Source organism: Helianthus annuus, chromosome 14 (assembly GCF_002127325.2).
Source record: "Helianthus annuus cultivar XRQ/B chromosome 14, HanXRQr2.0-SUNRISE, whole genome shotgun sequence".
NCBI classification, from domain to species: Eukaryota; Viridiplantae; Streptophyta; class Magnoliopsida; order Asterales; family Asteraceae; genus Helianthus; species Helianthus annuus.
The window spans coordinates 169,227,647-169,245,456 of record NC_035446.2 but is presented as its reverse complement, the minus strand read 5'-3'; the positions used below and the strand labels follow the sequence as shown (position 1 = coordinate 169,245,456).

Here is a 17,810-nt window from a genome sequence, read left to right as displayed (position 1 = left end):
TATTTTAATGTTATATTGATTGTATATTGTGGTTTAGTTTGAGATTGAAGTGATATTCTTGTTGATTTTGTGATAATCTAACACTTGACTTAAGGCTGAGATAACTACTCTATGAATTAAATTGTATATTTGATATTAATTATATAACTTTGAAAATGGAGACAAGAATCTGAATACACTATAACTATTGGTTTGTCTTTTAATGGAGGTGGTGATGGTGATGGTGGCGGTGGCGGCAGGTGGGTGGTGGTTGGGTGGTTGTGGAAGTGGGTAGTTAGAGTGAGAAAGGGTGTAGAGATAGAAAGAGAGAATGTATGTGTGTGTTTGTGTGTATATATATAACTGTAAATAAACAAAATTCTTTTATTTATTATTTTGTATAATTGTTTATTGTAGTAATAAGAGTAAAATGACGAAAATACCCTTATGTGGGGTCCGTTAGGTCAGATTTAACCATAAATAATAACTGGGTTAAGGCTAAAGGACATAACTTGCAAGAGTTTGCAAACATTGAATATGTTTTTGTAGTTTTTGAAGATAAAGCACTTTGCAATAGCTAGTGTCAACATAAAAGACGAGTTTTGTAATTTACTCGTGGTTTTTTACCATTATTTTATTTTTAAACTACAATTTTCAAATTAGGACTATTTTTTAAGACTTTACTTTCGAGATCACCGAATAGAGTTTCTACGTGCCACAACACGCGGGATTGATCCACTTGCTTGCTTAAGAGTAAACTAGTTAGCAGGTTCAATCATTTTTAACACCTTTTGTATTCGAGGTTTGATGCTTTAGCACTATACGTCTATGCTTCTAACGTTTGTTAACTTCTCCGTTAGTTTTTGTGTGAGATTACATATATACCATTTTCTTGCTCCCAAACTCCCCATTTCTCATTCTTCCAAACCCAAACACGCACTTAAGTGTGAGAGAGAAACCCGAGAGGATAGGGCGACCTTAGGATTTTCGCCCAACCTCCGGCCAAGACCTAGATGTTCGCAAGCGAGTTCTCGTGGTGGTCGGAATGGACATGTCACACCCCAACCGATGGCGGAAACATCGGGATGAGACGAACAAATTGCTCAAAACAACATAACACTAAATGTGACAATATGAATTAAATCATTTTATTAAAACTAAAGAATAATACACTGTTTCAAATAGTAAACATAGATTCAAACATTGTTTAATTGCTAAAATGGGTATCTAAAGCCATCCTAGCTTGTTTCTTGAGTCTTGTACTAATCAACCTGCAACATGTATTAAAATAACATCAACAAAAAGTTGGCGAGTATACAGGTTTGATACATAGCATAAAGTAGAATAAAAAGTTCAAATACTCATATCCAACATGAACAACATAATACAAGTTACTAATATGCTGAAACAGTGTCACTATATGTCAAACCCAAGTTTCCAACGCACACACCCCAAGACTCACTCAAGGGCGATGCATACTCCTATACAATAGGAGATTTAATAAGTCTCAGAAGTTTAATAAGTCTCAGTAGTCTCAGAAGTTTAATAAGTCTCAGTAGTCTCAAGAAGTTTAATAAGTTTCACAAGGTTAATGAGCATATAGACACGAAAAGTTTACATGGCATACGAGATTAACAAGCATCAAAATTGTTTCATGTTTAAAAATGGATAGAGTGTGCATATAACAAGTTTCAAGTGTTGCGTGTTTTTGTATAGAATACATGTTGCACCCAAAAGTGATAAAATCAAAATGGGATCAAGTATACTCACATTGATTGCGTTGCGTTTTCTTGGAAAGTAAGAAGAGATTGAGTTGGATCCAAAAGAGTTGCAACAAGCACAAGAGATTTACCCTATTTGACGATTTGGAATTCGTTAATTAATGTTGGGAAAAAGATTAACATAATAATGGGAATTTTTTGCGGAATTACTATTAATACCCTAAAATGTGAAAAATAAAATATGACAATGTTATTAAAATAAATAACTCCCTTAAATATATTAATTAAGGTTATAAACGTGATTGCAATAATAATGATATAACTGATTTGTTATTGATAAAGATAAATAGTTTCTATAATATTTTATTTTTAGAAATAATTGGATTTAAAATAAATATTGATCTTAAGCTTGATAATATTTCTGATTAATATTAATAATAAAATTGTAAACAAATTTTCTGGTTAATCTATATAATAATAACAATACTGATAATACATATTATTAATAATTCTGATTAATAGTTACTAAAATAAAAATTCTGATTAATAATATTAATGATTCTGAATATATAATAATAATAATTCTGATATTACTAATGAATCTGAATAATTCTGATTAAAATAATTTCGGATTATTATTAATAATAATTACATAGATTAATACTAATAAGTCTGATTAGTTTTAATAATATTATCAAAATCAGTAATAATATCAGTAAATATATACAACTGGTTTTCTTATATATATAACTAGAATTACCACCCGCCGCAATGCGGCGGGGATTAGTTAGTTATATATCATGTTAGATGAAAGCAAATGTTTCTCATATGACCACGAGCCTGTGTGTAAAACCGAGAAAAAAATAACTTAGTCGATCTCTGACTCGCGCGTTGCGACAGACCTATTAAACAGGGAAAAATAGACACGTTGCGACAGACCTGTCAAACAGGAAAAAAATAGATGAAAAAACGTTGAACCTCACACGCACGTTGCGGCGTGTTAACTCGGAAAATTTAGAACGAAATGCTAAACGAAGAACTGTGAAAGATGAAAAGTATAAGGGACCAAAGTTGAAAGTAAAAAACGTGTTGAGTTTAAATTGCAAAATATGAAAAGCTTTGGGTTGAAAGTAAAAAAAAAATTAAAAGGTTAAATTGCAAAAGATTAAAACTTTTGAATTAGAAGTGAAAAATCAAACTAATCAAAGGGGTTATAATACCAACGATTGAAACTTTAGACTTAAATTGCCAAAGATTAAAACTTTAGAGTTAAAAAGGAAATTAATTTCAAATTATAGAAACAAAAGAGATAAATAGATTTAGTTATTTTGATATTTATTATTATTATTATTATTATTATTATTATTATTATTATTATTATTAAATAGAAGAGATAAATAAAAAAATACGGTGAGAAATTACGAGAAAACGACAAGTGTCCAAAAAGGATTTTTGTTTATTAGTATAGGAAGATTCTATTAGTAACAACATTAATAATAATAATATCTGAATATTATATCAAATAAAACTGAAATATAAAAAAAATAAAATAGAAGGAAGGAAACAGAATCGAAAAAGACGATTCATTACCGAATCGGGTCTTCTCCGGCGAAGTTCCGGCGAGCAGCAGCGGTCCGGCGATGGTTGCAGGTTTTCCGGCGATTCCTGAACTTCCGTCCGTCTTCTTCGGCGAGTTGGTGAAGGTCGAATGGTGTGACAGTGGGGTGGTGAGTGCCGGTTTATATAGGAACTGAAAAGTTTTGCATGATTGGAAATGGTTTCGTAATTTCAGTGATTGATTCTCTTAAATGAGAAATAACCGAATAAAAGGAATTGTTATTGATACCGAATTCAATGAGAATCAGAAAGAAAGGAAAGTTGACTAAAGAAAACGTGTTTGCTGTTTGGCGGTCAAATGGAATCTGATTTGAAATTTCAGTTAGCATATAAAAGTTGTATGTTTCCTAATATAATCGGATGTGGCATGCCCGGCCAAGTGGTTAGTGTGTTGCTTGTTAACGCTGAGGTCGTGAGTTCGAATCCGCCTGGGGCCGGTTCTCACCCAGGAGACCCCCCCTTTTTGTTCCCTTTTTGACTTAACTGAACTAACTGAGTTTTCTAACTCAGTTAGTTGTCTCCTTTGGTAATTACTAACCAGGTTAACTTAAATTCAATAAAATTCCTTTTTATTTATTTCCAATACTAATTTATTTAATTAATTAATTTATTTAATTACTATATTTATTTATTTTAACTAATAATATATATTATAATTATTTGATTTAGCCCAAGTTCTTGGGTATTTTACCTAATTAACGTACGAATTCCCGATTTTTATCCGGTTTAGGGTAATCTCTTGACAACACTTGATTTAAGAGTTGGGATTTGGATATCTTTCAATTGTTTTTACGTGTTTGACATAGTTTAACGTGTTTTCAAGTGTAATATCATAACATAGTATTAAAACAAGCATATGATCAAAAAATGCATTTTTCATTATGATCCAAGTCTCGAAATACAAAATAGGATAAAATGAGAGTACACTGACTGAAATTAGAAAGTTTAATACGACTTGCTAAAAATAGAAAGTACAAAAATACGAAACGTTACAGGACACCATTAACTTTTACAAATACTAACAACTACATAACCGCCGATCTGAAGATCAGATTCAACTCTGACAACCATGACGATGGTGAGTTGTTCAAGGGAGTTTTAGGAACCCTGGCTCATGTGTTTGCATCGCCAACCGGTCTATTAAATCTGGATAGTGAAGATACATTGATTGTTGATTATGTGTTCGCATTTGGATCATCGACTGCGATGGATCTCGAATCAATGGCGGTGCATGAGAGCAGTTATCCATTAGGGCTTGGACACTCATTGGTGGAAAACGTGATTTTGTTTTCGAAAATGTCGTTTGGAGTAGGGCTTGGACACTCAATGGCGGTAGTTTTTTTATTTTCGTTTATTTTTCACATTACTTGTATTTCATTCGTCAATAAAACGTTCGGTTTTTTATTTATAAATTATTTGTCTTAAAAACAAATATAAAATTTATATGGTTTAATCATTAATAGTTTTATAAATTTCAGTCATAAAACTTAAGTCTATAAAGTTTTTTTAAATGCTAGATAATGTTATGAAAACAATTTTATATAAGTTAATCAAGTTAGAAAAAAATCAGGGACCTGTCTTGCCATTTTGGCAAGTGAAAATAAAAGAAAACAACTAGTTCTAAACCATTTTGAACAATTTACAAACCACATGGATTACATGGATTGGAGTTGTAATAAAACCAAAACTTTTAAAAAACAAACTTTCACATCGGCCACTTTTCTAGATTCCATTATTTCCAGACCTCTAAACCCAACCGTTTCGACTCGTTTATTTCGCGTTAGTCTTCATCTCCACACTATGCCTATCTAATACCGAGTTATTATCCCATTATCACTGCAAATTTATGGCTATACGATTACACAAGAAATCCGAAAATTTAATTAACTCTAACTATATGTTAACCATTCAAAACAACTATAAAAACAGGAACTCAGACCCATACAAGTTCATCCCTAACAATTTCACTCACAATTGCATTGCCTTTACTCTCTTCTAGTCTCGTCGAAATTTCTACTCCAGTCACACCATCAATCTTGTCCATCCGAGGTCAACCAGGATAATTCCTTGGAATTTCCAACTTGTCCGCATCAACGTATAACTGTTGTGTTGCTAAGTCCAGGTGAGTTACATAACCCTTTTCTTTTAAATTTTTAGATGAAACATGTGAAATACTTAAACATTAGCAATCGTGCCATATCATTGTATCTTTACACTTCTTATCTTAAACATTACTTTAGGAGCTCACATTTAACTTAGTACAATCATTAACTTCGATCAAGCCCACTATAGTAAATTATAGCGCTATAGGTTTGACAAACCCATCCTCGTATGAATCTAGAGACGATCGAAACATCAACATTCACAAAGGTTAACTTTTCGCAATTTCTTTAATCACGATGTTTGATTGTGCGCCCCATTTGTTCCAAAGTGTTGTTTTCACAAGATGATTCTAGATAAACTTTATAGGGGCAACGTTTCTTATAAAAAAGGTAATGAAATCGAAAAACATCAAATTTATTCCAAAATTTACACTACCACCAGAGCATCAAAGGGTAGCGGAGGCTACCACTATTAACAAGTTGGGTCCTCCCCTGATAGTCGATATGTTTTACTAACTAAATAAAAAGACATTTATTATCTAAAAAATTTACATAAAGGTAAAAAAAAAAAAAGCCGTTGGAGCCTTAAGAGCATTCACATTCCTTCCATCAAAATATTATAACAAGTGATTGTTAGTGAAAGAGAAAAAATGTTACTCTTCATCTATATATTTGAGAGAACATTGTTTATGTAATCTTTTAATATATTTTGAAAGTAGTTGTAAGTGGATAAGAGAGAAACCGTGTTTAATAAGTATTATTTAATTGGTAGTAGAAAGAAAATGTAATGATTTTTAGCATAATTTTACAATAGAAATGGAGGAAAGGATGTAAACACTCTAATACCTAAAGCTTTCGACAATAACATAAACAAATATCCAACAAGTGATTATGCTTTAAAGCATTCCAATTCAACCTTTAATTTTTTGTCTAATTTCTATATTATAGGTATGGTAAAACAATTGCAACATTGTTTGACCACTCGAAAAGGGTGAGTTTACGTTTCTTTTAAGTTCCGATCACGTAAGTGTACTTTACGATTTATAGCGCCGCAACGCGCGCACAAAAAATACTAGTTTTAATAATTGCATATATTTATACATCAATGCAATACAATGTATCACAAATTGTATCATCTATGTTTTATGTACTACTATTACAAAACAATGTACATATGAACATGATTCCATATCAAAATAATACTTATAGGAATGTGCATCACACAGAGATTAACTTAATATTATATACATGATATCTATCACATGATAAAAGATTGTTAATTATCATCACTCAAATCTCCTTCAATTTATGGAGTATTTGTGGCAGTTTTGGTCATATGGGCACTTGTGCACATGAATACTAGTATTAAAAATCACCAACTGACCATGTGTTGGGCCTCTTTCCATGAAGTGTACTTTCTTCAAGAATCTTTCCATGCATACTTAAAGCACAACTTTCAAGACATGTTACATAGTGAATAATCCACAAATGGCTATCTTAGGGTACAAAACAATTAATATAAAATGGTTAAAAAAGGTATCTAGTTAAGAGTTGAATGACATAATCATGTGGTTCAACAGTTGATCTCTACAAGCCTTGTTTATTAATCAAGCTGTTATCCTCGACAATGGAACCAAAAGCAACATGCTAACCTATGGAAAAAATTGGATCTAGCTAGGCACCTGGTAAGATCATATATACACGCCATGCTAAAAAAAACTGAACATTAAGGCTATATACGTTTGAGATGATATATCAGTCATACTTACATGAAAGAACATATATATATATATATATATCTAATCAAGGATTAATAACAATACATAGAAACTCATGTGATCGAACATTGGTAGGATTGATGAGGCAACCAATAAAAATAGATCAGTGTAATTAACAAGAACCATGTAACAAGACAACTAATTTGATACTCAAAACATAAATCAAACATGCAAGTTGAATCTTAATCATCCAAACTGACAATAATCTACACTGACAACGTGACCAATGACACTCTTAACTTTCACTTTGATTACCGAGGTCATTGCCACTCTAACAAAAGAGTGACTTAATTTGTATGCTTGTAATGAACAAGCAACTAACTTTTATCCAAATCATAATGTTGTAAACGACTATTGAAAGTTCAGGTACAACCATCTTCTTAGTATTTAGTTTTTAGCTAAAAGGCAATAACTTTGTTAAGAAAATATTAATGTTCAAAAAAGAGGGATTTCCACCTCCTAAAGTGTTTATGTCTCTCTCTCTCTCTCCATATATATATATATATACACACACACTTAGCATACCTTCATACATGATGGGAATCTTAATCTAGGATCTTGATTTTTTTTAATAATTTGAAGGTTTTTGTATCCTCTGTTTTTTATTATTAGAACTCATACAAAAACTACTTGTTGGGGATGGTTATTCGATCTGATGGTAGACGGTTGGGTGGTGTTGGTCATGGTGGACTGGAGTTAGTGGGTGTAGTGGTGGTGGTCGGTTGGGTCGAGGTGGAGGGCTCGATGGTGGTGACGGATAGTTGGTTGGAGGTGGAGGGCCTCGGTGGTTGTATACTCGTATATACCATAATAATGTGTATATTTATAATATTTTTTGACGGAGACGAAGAAGGGGTGGCGCCAAAGTTCTTAGATGGTGGTTGGGATCTCCGGCAGGTGCGTCTAATAAAGAGGGTGGGGGTTCCCATTAATTAAATTAAAACTACTATAAAGAAGCAACAAAAACATGCAATAGAACTTGTACATTGTGCTTTATGAGTTTTTCAAAAAAAAAACTTGATTTTTTTACTTTTAGTCCAAAGATTTTTGCCTTTTGCACATTTAACCCTACACAATTTGTTTTTTTTTAACTTTAACACAAAACTTTCATTATTTGCAATTTATAATTTCACAACTTTTGTCGCTTTTAGTTTTCATCTTTCGTAAATTTTCGTTTTACGTATAGTTCTAAATTTTTCGAGTTAATACGACGCAACGTACGACTGTGGTTCAACTTTTTTATGTTTTGTTTCGAATTTTGCAAGTTAACACGACGCAACGTGCATGTGTGGTTGAACGTTTTTACCTCTATTTTTTCATGTTGACAGGTTCGTCGCAGCGCATATCCTGGGTCGAGTCAGTGTTGGTGGTCGATGACGGTTGTGTGGCATTAGTACTATTTGACACCGTTTTACACCCTGCCGCAACGTGGTGTGTGCTTTGGGTGTTTTCAAAGAAAAAATAGTTATGCATAAGGTTGTTGTAACCTTGGCTTTGAAGGGTTTCCAAAAAAAAATTGATTTTTTTTTACATTCCACCCAAAGGTAGTTCATAAATTATTTTTAACCCAAAACTATTTGTTTTTTTTACTTTTAACCCAAAACTTTTTTTATCTTTTGCAATCTATCCTCATAACTTTTTTTTACTTTCAACTTTAGTCCTTTATAGTAGTTTTCATTTTCCGCAAAATTTTCGCTTTATGCTTGGTTCTGAATTTTGTGACTTAACACATCGTAACGTGCGTCTTTGGTTTAACGTTTTTACGTTTCGTTCTAAATTTTGCAAGTTAACACGACGCAACGTGCGTGTGTGGGTGAACGTTTTTACATCGTGTATGTTTTTCCCCGTTTGACAGGTTTAACATAACGTATGGGTCCTAGATCGACTTAGTTATAACTAAAGAATCCCCGCCGCATTGCGGCGGGTCGGAATCCTAGTTACTATTATTTATAAAAAGAAAATAAAAAATATTAAAAACACAATAGGGTAAATATAAGTTTTGATGAAAATAACAAAAACAAAATATAAGAGTAAAGTTACCAAAATACCCCTTGACTTAACTGGAGTGTGGATGAAGTTAGGCCAGATGATTGAAACGGCAAAAAATTGGAAAAGTCAAGGACCTAGAAGAGAAAAAAAAAACTATTTGGATAAAGTGACATTTTTGGTCAAAACTCATAGACGAGACTAAAATAACAGTTTACTCTTTATTTTCCTTGCATTTTCTTAAAAATCTATTTTTACTAGCTAATATAGTAAAAATATTGATTAATAAACTTTTTTATGTAGAAAATTTTGCTACAACAATGGTGGTCTATTGGTTTACTTGAAAGTATATGATGATAGAGTTGTCGCAACGCACAGGTCCTCATCGTTTCGATCAGTTTGATAATGCAAGTTAATAAATAGGTAATGTTGCAAGGTGAAAAGAACGAGGGAGCTCCCTTCAGTCCAAGCATAGATTAGCAAGGGATGAAAATTATCTCCCGCATCATTCATTCAATCAAAGTAGCATAAAACAAACCTTTTCTACCAAGTGGTTAAATGAATGAGTCGGCAGCTAATTCATTTCCTTAATCACATCCATGAGTGGGCTGAAGAAAGCTCCCTACATCATAAGCTCGATCACTTTCATTACCTAAAAAACCCATATTTTCAACCAAGAAAACATTAAAAAAATCACGATAAGGTTTTATTTGCATAAGTTTACTTGTTATAGTACACAAAGTACACAAAAATAGAATTTTTATGCAGATCTAGCTACTTGCTACCACGTAGCTATAATAATATAGACACCGAAATCAATTCTTCTGAATTTGTACTTATTGTTCTCACTTATTGCTCCTTGCGCTTTTAGCATAATCTTGTGCATAAATTAATAAAAGAGCAAAAAATTTATTGCAAATATTGAATCAATCAAACAAAGTAGAAATAATTGCTATTTTTTTCTCTTTTGATTTGTCTAAACCTTTCATTACTAACATTAAATCTCATATATATATATATATATATATATATATATATATATATATATATATATATATATATATATATATATATATATATGGGACCGCTAAAATGAGAACCACCTCGAGTTGTAAGAACCATGAGAACTACACCGTACGGGGCGAGGTGGACCAAAATTTTTTTTCATAAACGTAGTTGCGTGTATTATAAACACATTTGTAAAAAAAAAAATTCAAAAAAAATGTCGTGTGTGTAGTTTTAAGCACCACAAGTTTGTGTTTACGGGTACCGTAAATCCTACCGGAAAATTTACGGTACCCGTAAACACACACTTGTGGTGCTCAAAAACTTTTTTTTTTGATTTTTTTCTTTTACAAATGTGTTTATAATACGCGCATCTACGTTTGTGAAAAAAATTTTGGTCCACCTCGCCCCGTACGGTGTAGTTCTCACGGTTCTTACAACTCGAGATGGTTCTTATTTTAGCGTGATCCTATATATGTGTATATATATATATATGTATATATTTCTTCTAGTTTGTCAGAAATAATCAAGGTAGTAGGCTCTTTAACATGAAAACAATGTCACAGCATATACCTAATAATATCAATAACTAATCTATTTTTTCAAGATTTATCCTTTTTTTCATTGTTGATAACCCTTTTTAATAACCTTCCCTTTTTAGTTATTTTGTTATTGATATGCTACAAGCCAATGTTTTTTAATTAAATCTTACCAGTTTCCTCCTTATAGATCTAGAAAATAGAAACAATGACAAAAAAAAACTATTAATTCTCAAGATTAAAAAACTTGTAACTTAAACAACATTATCATCATACTTAGTAAATCCCACCAATAGCACAGCTAATTAAGGTACGGTTTGAGGATGGTAAGATGTAGATAGTCTTACCTCTACTCCGTAGGAATAGAAATAGAGAGGCTGCTTCCAATGAGACCCCAGCTCGTTAATAATTTTGCATCAAGATTTGGAACTTAAACAACCAAAATTGAAAATAATCAGAGTTTCCCAGAAACCCTAATCTTTAGAACAATCAAATCATATAATCAAAGAGTTTCTCAGAAACCCTAATCTGAAGTGTAGAGATTAACTATGTGTATCCAGTCAACATCAAACAGCAGTTAAGTTATAAGAAATCTAGAATATGTATATGCATGTGTGTGTTCTAGAGAGAGAGAGAGAGAGAGAGAGAGAGAGAGAGAGAGAGATTAACTATGTGTATCTACTTGATATCAAACAGCAGTTATGTAACAAGAAATCTTGAATATGTGTATGTTCTAGATAGAGAGAGATTAACCATGTGTAAATACTCATTATCAAACATGACAAGTAACAAGAAAATCTTAACTATGTGTGTGTTCTAGATAGATAGAGAGAGATTAACTGTGTGTATCTACTCAATATCAACCAACACTTATGTATGTGTTCTAGAGAGAGAGAGATAACGTACATATCCAGTGATAAACTGAGATGAATGAAATGGCAAATGATGAGTGGAATGAATTAGGGAAACAGTGACCGTTTGTGGGTGTGTGGAATCAGGTGAGTTTGTAATTATGGAAAAGGAAACAAACAGATGATGGGTCGCTTTTATCATGAGAGTCAGAGTCAGATTCCTTTTTTTAAAGTAAAAAAAAAAAAATCCAGAAATATATATTCAACCAAAGAAAAGCTTTCAAAGATCTTCCCCAAATCTTTCACTTAATAAAGATTTATACATGTGTTGAAATCTAGAAACTAGATGGAGGATTGAGGGAAATGAATCTAGAGAGAAAATTTAGAGATGAGTCATGTAATGAATTGAATAATTCTAAGTGGCTGGACAGAGATTTATATATATAGAGAGAGAGAGATCAGTTAAGAGGATCCCAGCAACAACTTTTTACCCTTTGACCACAATGTTACTCACATATAGTTTTGTCCCTTTGTTTTCAAAATCTACAATAAAGTTAAAATTTTGTTATTCAAATCTTTATAGCTTCTTAAATAATAATAATACTAAAAACAAGACTTGTTTGTATATATGCAGACCATTTAACAATTTAAAAACGCGTGACATGTTTATCTTTCTATATACCAAATCGACCAGCGTCATGGGCGGACCCACTAGTATTGCTGGCAGCCGCCCCTTAAAATTTGGTGTATTTTCATGTAAAAATTCTGATTGTTTCCTTAAAAGTTTTGTTAAGCCTCTTAGTGATCTCTCATAAAAAAAAACTTTTGGGTCCGCTGGATTGACGTTATATGTTATTTGAGTAGAAGATATGTACAATGACAAGAAGTGGTCAAGTAGGGTGTAAAGCATTGTGATGTGTGCATCACGAGCTAGACCACAGTAGTTTATGCTGTCAAAGGTGCGGGGTCTTTTCCGGACCAACGTGTTTTATTGTTTGAGTGGTCATCTATCGGTTCGTCTATGGTCGTTGAAACTTAAAGTATAGCTATCGATCTTGAACTGCTAGCTAAAATTACAAATGGGGTCATTGCAAACTAATCACAAGAGTAATCTCTGGTTGCAAAATGAGATTACCACAAACGTAGAATTCCATTAAATAGAGGAATTTGGAGTAATTCATTCCATTCCAATTCCTTCCATTTTTTAACCAAACATAATATTGGATGGAATTAATTCCAATTCCACTTTCAATTCCTATGGATTCCATGAACCAAAACGAGCCCTATTAGGGTGTGCAATAATTTTTTTAACGAAAGTTTTTATATAAGTATTAAAAAGAACCAGCAAGAAATTAAAAAACCCAACAAGACGAAAATTACACGATTACGTGTCAGATGTTAAAATCACACCATCTAACCCAATTTAGGTTTTGAAATTTAGATATACTTTTAATCCAGAGAAAAGAAGTTTCTTTGATGTTTTCCACCATTCTTGCGATCACAGTCACCTGATTATTGAACACAAACCCATTTCTTCCCTTCCAAAATACCCAAATGAGTAGCCAAACAGACCATTCCAAGCACTTCCCTCCAATCTTTCAAGCCGTGTATGGTGATGAATATGTCCAAAATCGATTGAAACGTATCCACCGAGCTAGGGAATGGAAGTTTTAACCCAAGCAAAAATACTCCACCAAATGGTACGGACCAATACCACACCTATAGGCTAACAACTTAGAGCTTGCATGTGAACTCCACGGTTGAGAAGGGCCTTCAAGGTCGGAGTATGATTCATCGAGGCTTTCCACCCAAAATAGTCAGCTTTGGGTGGAGCCCAACTATTCCAATAAATTTGGTTAGCCTCCCCATTGGTGCCCTCGGCTTCCGAAAGAGGGCCTCACCAAGGCTACCGAGGAGCCACCATCCGTGTCAGATTTCCACTTCCACTTATCTTCGCCCGGATCCACTTTAACCTCATGAAGAAGCCGTGTAACTGTGTAAGCATCCCAAACTGGTCCCACTCCTGCTGAGCCAATGGGGCCCTTTTCGCATTAATTGGGTTAAACACGGGGACAAGAATTCAAACTTTCTCTACAATTTTATTAGACGTCGATGGCCAGGTAATCGAATCAATTCGATTTGCATTGATGGTAAATCTAAACCGATGTCGATTAAAGACAACTTAAAATAGACTTTTCAAAAGAAGTTAAGGGAGCCTAGACGAAGAAGCTGGTGATGGAGTCGAATGAGTTCAAAGCTAGAAGTTTAACGATTCCATTTTCTGAGGGTGAAGTACAGGCTGCTGCGTGGAAGCATGGTGACAGTGGTGATAAAGCCCCGGGATGGGTTCACGTTCAAATTCCAAATTTGTTAAGCACTTTTGGCCCGTTTCAAATCCCTTTCGTTAAAAGTTTATGGAGTTTTTTCATGAGCAGGGGTGAATACTCAAAATAACCAGATGTTGATGCAAAACAAACAAAAAATATGTAGCTATATTCATTTTGGTATTCCAGTACATCATTAAGTTTGTTCAAACATCAACCACCTGTACCAAAACTTTTTTTTGTGTGTGTGTGTGTGTGGGGGGGGGGGGGGGTGTTCAATTGTAAATTAAAAAGAATTTACACACATACATAGGCACATAGCTATGAATTTGCAACATTGTGAATCACTTTGTTTCTCAAAGCTTCAAACATTGTGAGTGTATTTAAGACTTGGTTTTTACATAAAGGTAGTTCATTTTGCTAAGGGACCATCATACTTGCAGGTCTTAACCATTATTTCAACAGTTTGAGCTCAATCAAGATAACAATCATGTTTTTTTTATCATTATAGACTGTTGTATGTATATTGTGTGTATCAATCAATATATTACTGGTAATATTAGAGCCACAAGTAAAGCTCTACTGTACAGTTTGAGGGGGGAAATACGCCAAAAAGGTAATGCAGCGATAACTCTGGGTAATTGAAGATCAAACTCAATGAAGAAAGCACACAGTTCGCATACCCAGATGGAAACTTCTAGAACAACTGGAAGAACAAACTCGTTGACCCGTCCCCAAATGACCGTATATCTGCTGGTCTCACCAAAGCTCTACATAATGGGCAAGTTCTCTCTCTTTCAAACCTGAAAATAAAAGCAACATTGTTAATCACCCTAACTTATAATAAGATAAAAAATTAGCATTTTAGTTATATATACATAATACATATATATGTATATATATTATTAATATAGAATAGGAATTGCTGACCATTCCGAAACACAGTCTTCGCAGAAGATATGTTTACAACGCAACAAAATAGGAGCCTGCATCTTTTCCTGGCAAATAGCACACACATCTCCTGCCTCGCTCACCTGATAATATTGTCGAAGATAATTAAATTACAAGGATAACTAGTTATAGCCCTAAAAAAAATTTAGGTAAAACAATAATCAACGACAAAACAGTACCTGTTCTGCTGTTGCATGTGATCCGTAATTGACCTCTTTTTTTGACAGTGCTTTTAATGCAGCATAGAAGGATCCAATCTATACATACCAGAGGGTGTATAAATTAATTCACTCCCAGAAGCATAATTTTATAATTATAAGGAACAGACAGAGGAAACTCATACCTTCTCAACAGCTGATGTAAGCTTTAAGGTTAAATACAACCCTGTCGTCAAAGATGAAAACAGGCTCCCGTACTCTTTGTTCAAAAAGAACCGGTACCAAACAGGGGCAGGTAAAAACGCACGGTATAATAGAAGTGTGTACTCAACCAGAGTCAAGATTTGACCCTGAAATACCAAAAGAAATTATACATCCGAAACTCAATTATTACAACATATTACATATGGTATGCGTTACGTTATCATGTTGGATGACATTACCTGCCTACGAAAACTATGGCCCCTGCCATTTTTATAGTACATAAGCAATACCAACTTAAAAGCCATTGCAGCCTGGCGAACCATCGTATCTACAAGTAAACGAATTTAAATTTCATAAAAACAATTAATGCATCACTACAAAAAAAGTAACTAAAAGAGTATATGTACCATTTACAATAATGGTGAATACAGCATTCCAAAACGGCGGAATAGCTTTTGGTGGAATCATGAACAATGGATTGCAAATATCATCGTTTTGGTACCACCAGTAAACCCCAATCACTTGAAGCATAAAAAGTACACAATATCCAGCAAGAACAGATAACTTTCTCTCCCCCTGCAAAATTCCTTCAATCATCAAGCTCAATAGGTAACAAGAGGCTATACGTGCACACGTATTTAACACCAAATTCATACCTTTAACGCTGTCTGCTTCCGTAGAATATCATTTGATTTATACATGAATGTAGCGATATAAATAGTAACAAAGATACCTGCAAACAATCATGCAAATTTTTTTTTTAAATTGTTAATTAAAAGATAAAGTAGTCAAACATGTGCTATGTACCAAACTGCCAATATATTCAGTTAATCACCATGTATGCTATATTCTAATGTATTCTACAAGGGCTAAATATAGTAAAGCAACATAGTATTCATCACTATACAAATTTCATTCTAAATAAGAAAATTCAGTTCTTATAACAATCAAATACCTTGTAAGTGCTGGCGAATGAAAACGGCCAACAACAGCAACGAAAACGGAAGAATTTGTTCAATCCACCGCGAAACTTGCTGCAAATCATACCGTTGTTGATAAGCCGAATCAACATTATTATTACTACCACCACCATTGCCACCACTTACATCACCAGAATCAGCAACTTCCCTATCTCCTCCTCCTCCACCATCTCCACCGTTCACCGAAACCGGTTCACTCCGCTCCTCTTCTTGACCTCCACCACTCGATATCCGAATCGAAACCTCGTCGTTAACATTATCACCATCACTACTGTTATCACTAGAGCTACGATCGCCACGAATCCGATTATTAGAAATCAAACTCTCTGATTCCTGATCATCGTTGTTTGACCTAGGTCTTAAAACACCTGAATATTCAATTAAAGTAGTTACAGGTGCTTGTAGAAACCTGATTACCGGAAACGGTGTATACGACGTCGTTCTCGGAGATGAAACGTTCGATGAATTTTGATTATTATTATTATTCACATGATTATCGGAATTCGCCGGATCAACGCTAACACCTGTTGTTTCCATCAATCGATGCATACAAAACACCTTTGATTACACCTGATTACACGTTTAATTAACGAAATCCCCAAATTTGGAGGTAGCTAGGGTTAGAAAGCGATGATTGTGGTGAATGTGTGTGTGTAATGATGAAATGAACAGATGAATTTGGGGCAATGGCTTCCAAAATTGTTCTATTCAGGAATTTTAGGTGAATGATGAGTATTGGAATTTAGGGTTTGGAACCGACATGAAAGTTTCAGTTCGATTCAGGAAGGAGGAAAGAAATGAGAAAGAGTATATTGGAAAAAGGATTGAATTTGCATTAAAATTGGAGTAACGAGTGATTATTGCAAATTTAACGAGATTTTTTTTATATTTTGTTTATAAAGATTTTATTTATAAAATATGAAAGAATAAAATCCAATCGCTCTCGAGAATTAGTGAAGTCGTCAGCTTATAAATAAAGTAAAGCCAATGGAGATGCAGCCAACGCGTTTACCGTTTTGGTGTCCCCAAATTACCAATATGCCCTTTAACTTTCTCTTTTCTTTTTCAATTTAATTATATTTTCTTTTCTCATCATATAATTAAATATAACTAGTATTCTAACCCAGTATTCTTAGCCCCGTATGTTGCAGCGAGAATTTGATTGGTATTGGTTCTTTTCATTATGATGTCAAAACATTAACATACGCAACTTTATGTGAGAAATATGAAACCTAGACATCGTTGATAACCTTCATAACTTTAGACGTCGTACGAGCGAAAAAATTAATGTATATGAGAAAATGAAACCTGGACGTCGTTGATAACCTTCATAACTTTAGACGTCATGCGAGCGAAAAAATTAATGTCTATGGGCAGTGGTGCATCTAGGAATTTTTCTAGTGGGTTCTTTTTGGTAGATGCTCAAATTTCATATGATCGAACAGTTCTCACTAATAATTCCAAACCGTGTGGGTTTCTGGGAACCCAGTCTTTATATACCAAACCCGCCCCTAATCATTAGTGACGTCGTTGTTGTAAGAAAAAACGAAGACATTTTTGATGATGGAAAAAAAAAAACTCAAAATCTAATCAATGTATTCATATCAGCTCTCAT

The 17,810-nt window shown here is 33.5% G+C and overlaps 1 protein-coding gene across 1 annotated transcript; it reads right to left on the bottom strand.

Moving 5' to 3' along the window:
- Positions 1-14,244: 14,244 nt before the first annotated feature.
- On the bottom strand, positions 14,245-17,140 carry LOC110905000 (E3 ubiquitin-protein ligase RNFT1). Its single transcript, XM_022150869.2, has 8 exons — positions 16,171-17,140; positions 15,872-15,948; positions 15,623-15,791; positions 15,455-15,543; positions 15,197-15,361; positions 15,033-15,110; positions 14,833-14,936; positions 14,245-14,705 (listed from the first exon to the last, which is right to left on the bottom strand). The coding sequence occupies exons 1-8, from the start codon at positions 16,742-16,744 to the stop codon at positions 14,600-14,602; spliced, it is 1,362 nt and encodes a 453-aa protein (XP_022006561.1). The 5' UTR covers positions 16,745-17,140; the 3' UTR covers positions 14,245-14,599.
- Between the last annotated feature and the right edge of the window lie 670 nt (positions 17,141-17,810).

Coding starts and splice junctions, on each gene's coding strand:
- LOC110905000 (XM_022150869.2), bottom strand. CDS start 16,744: ATGCATCGATTGATGGAAACAACAGGTGTTAGCGTTGATCCGGCGAAT. Junction 15,544..15,622: donor ATTCACCATTATTGTAAATG/GTACATATACTC, acceptor GTTTACTTGTAG/ATACGATGGTTCGCCAGGCT. Junction 14,706..14,832: donor GAAGACTGTGTTTCGGAATG/GTCAGCAATTCC, acceptor TTTTATTTTCAG/GTTTGAAAGAGAGAGAACTT.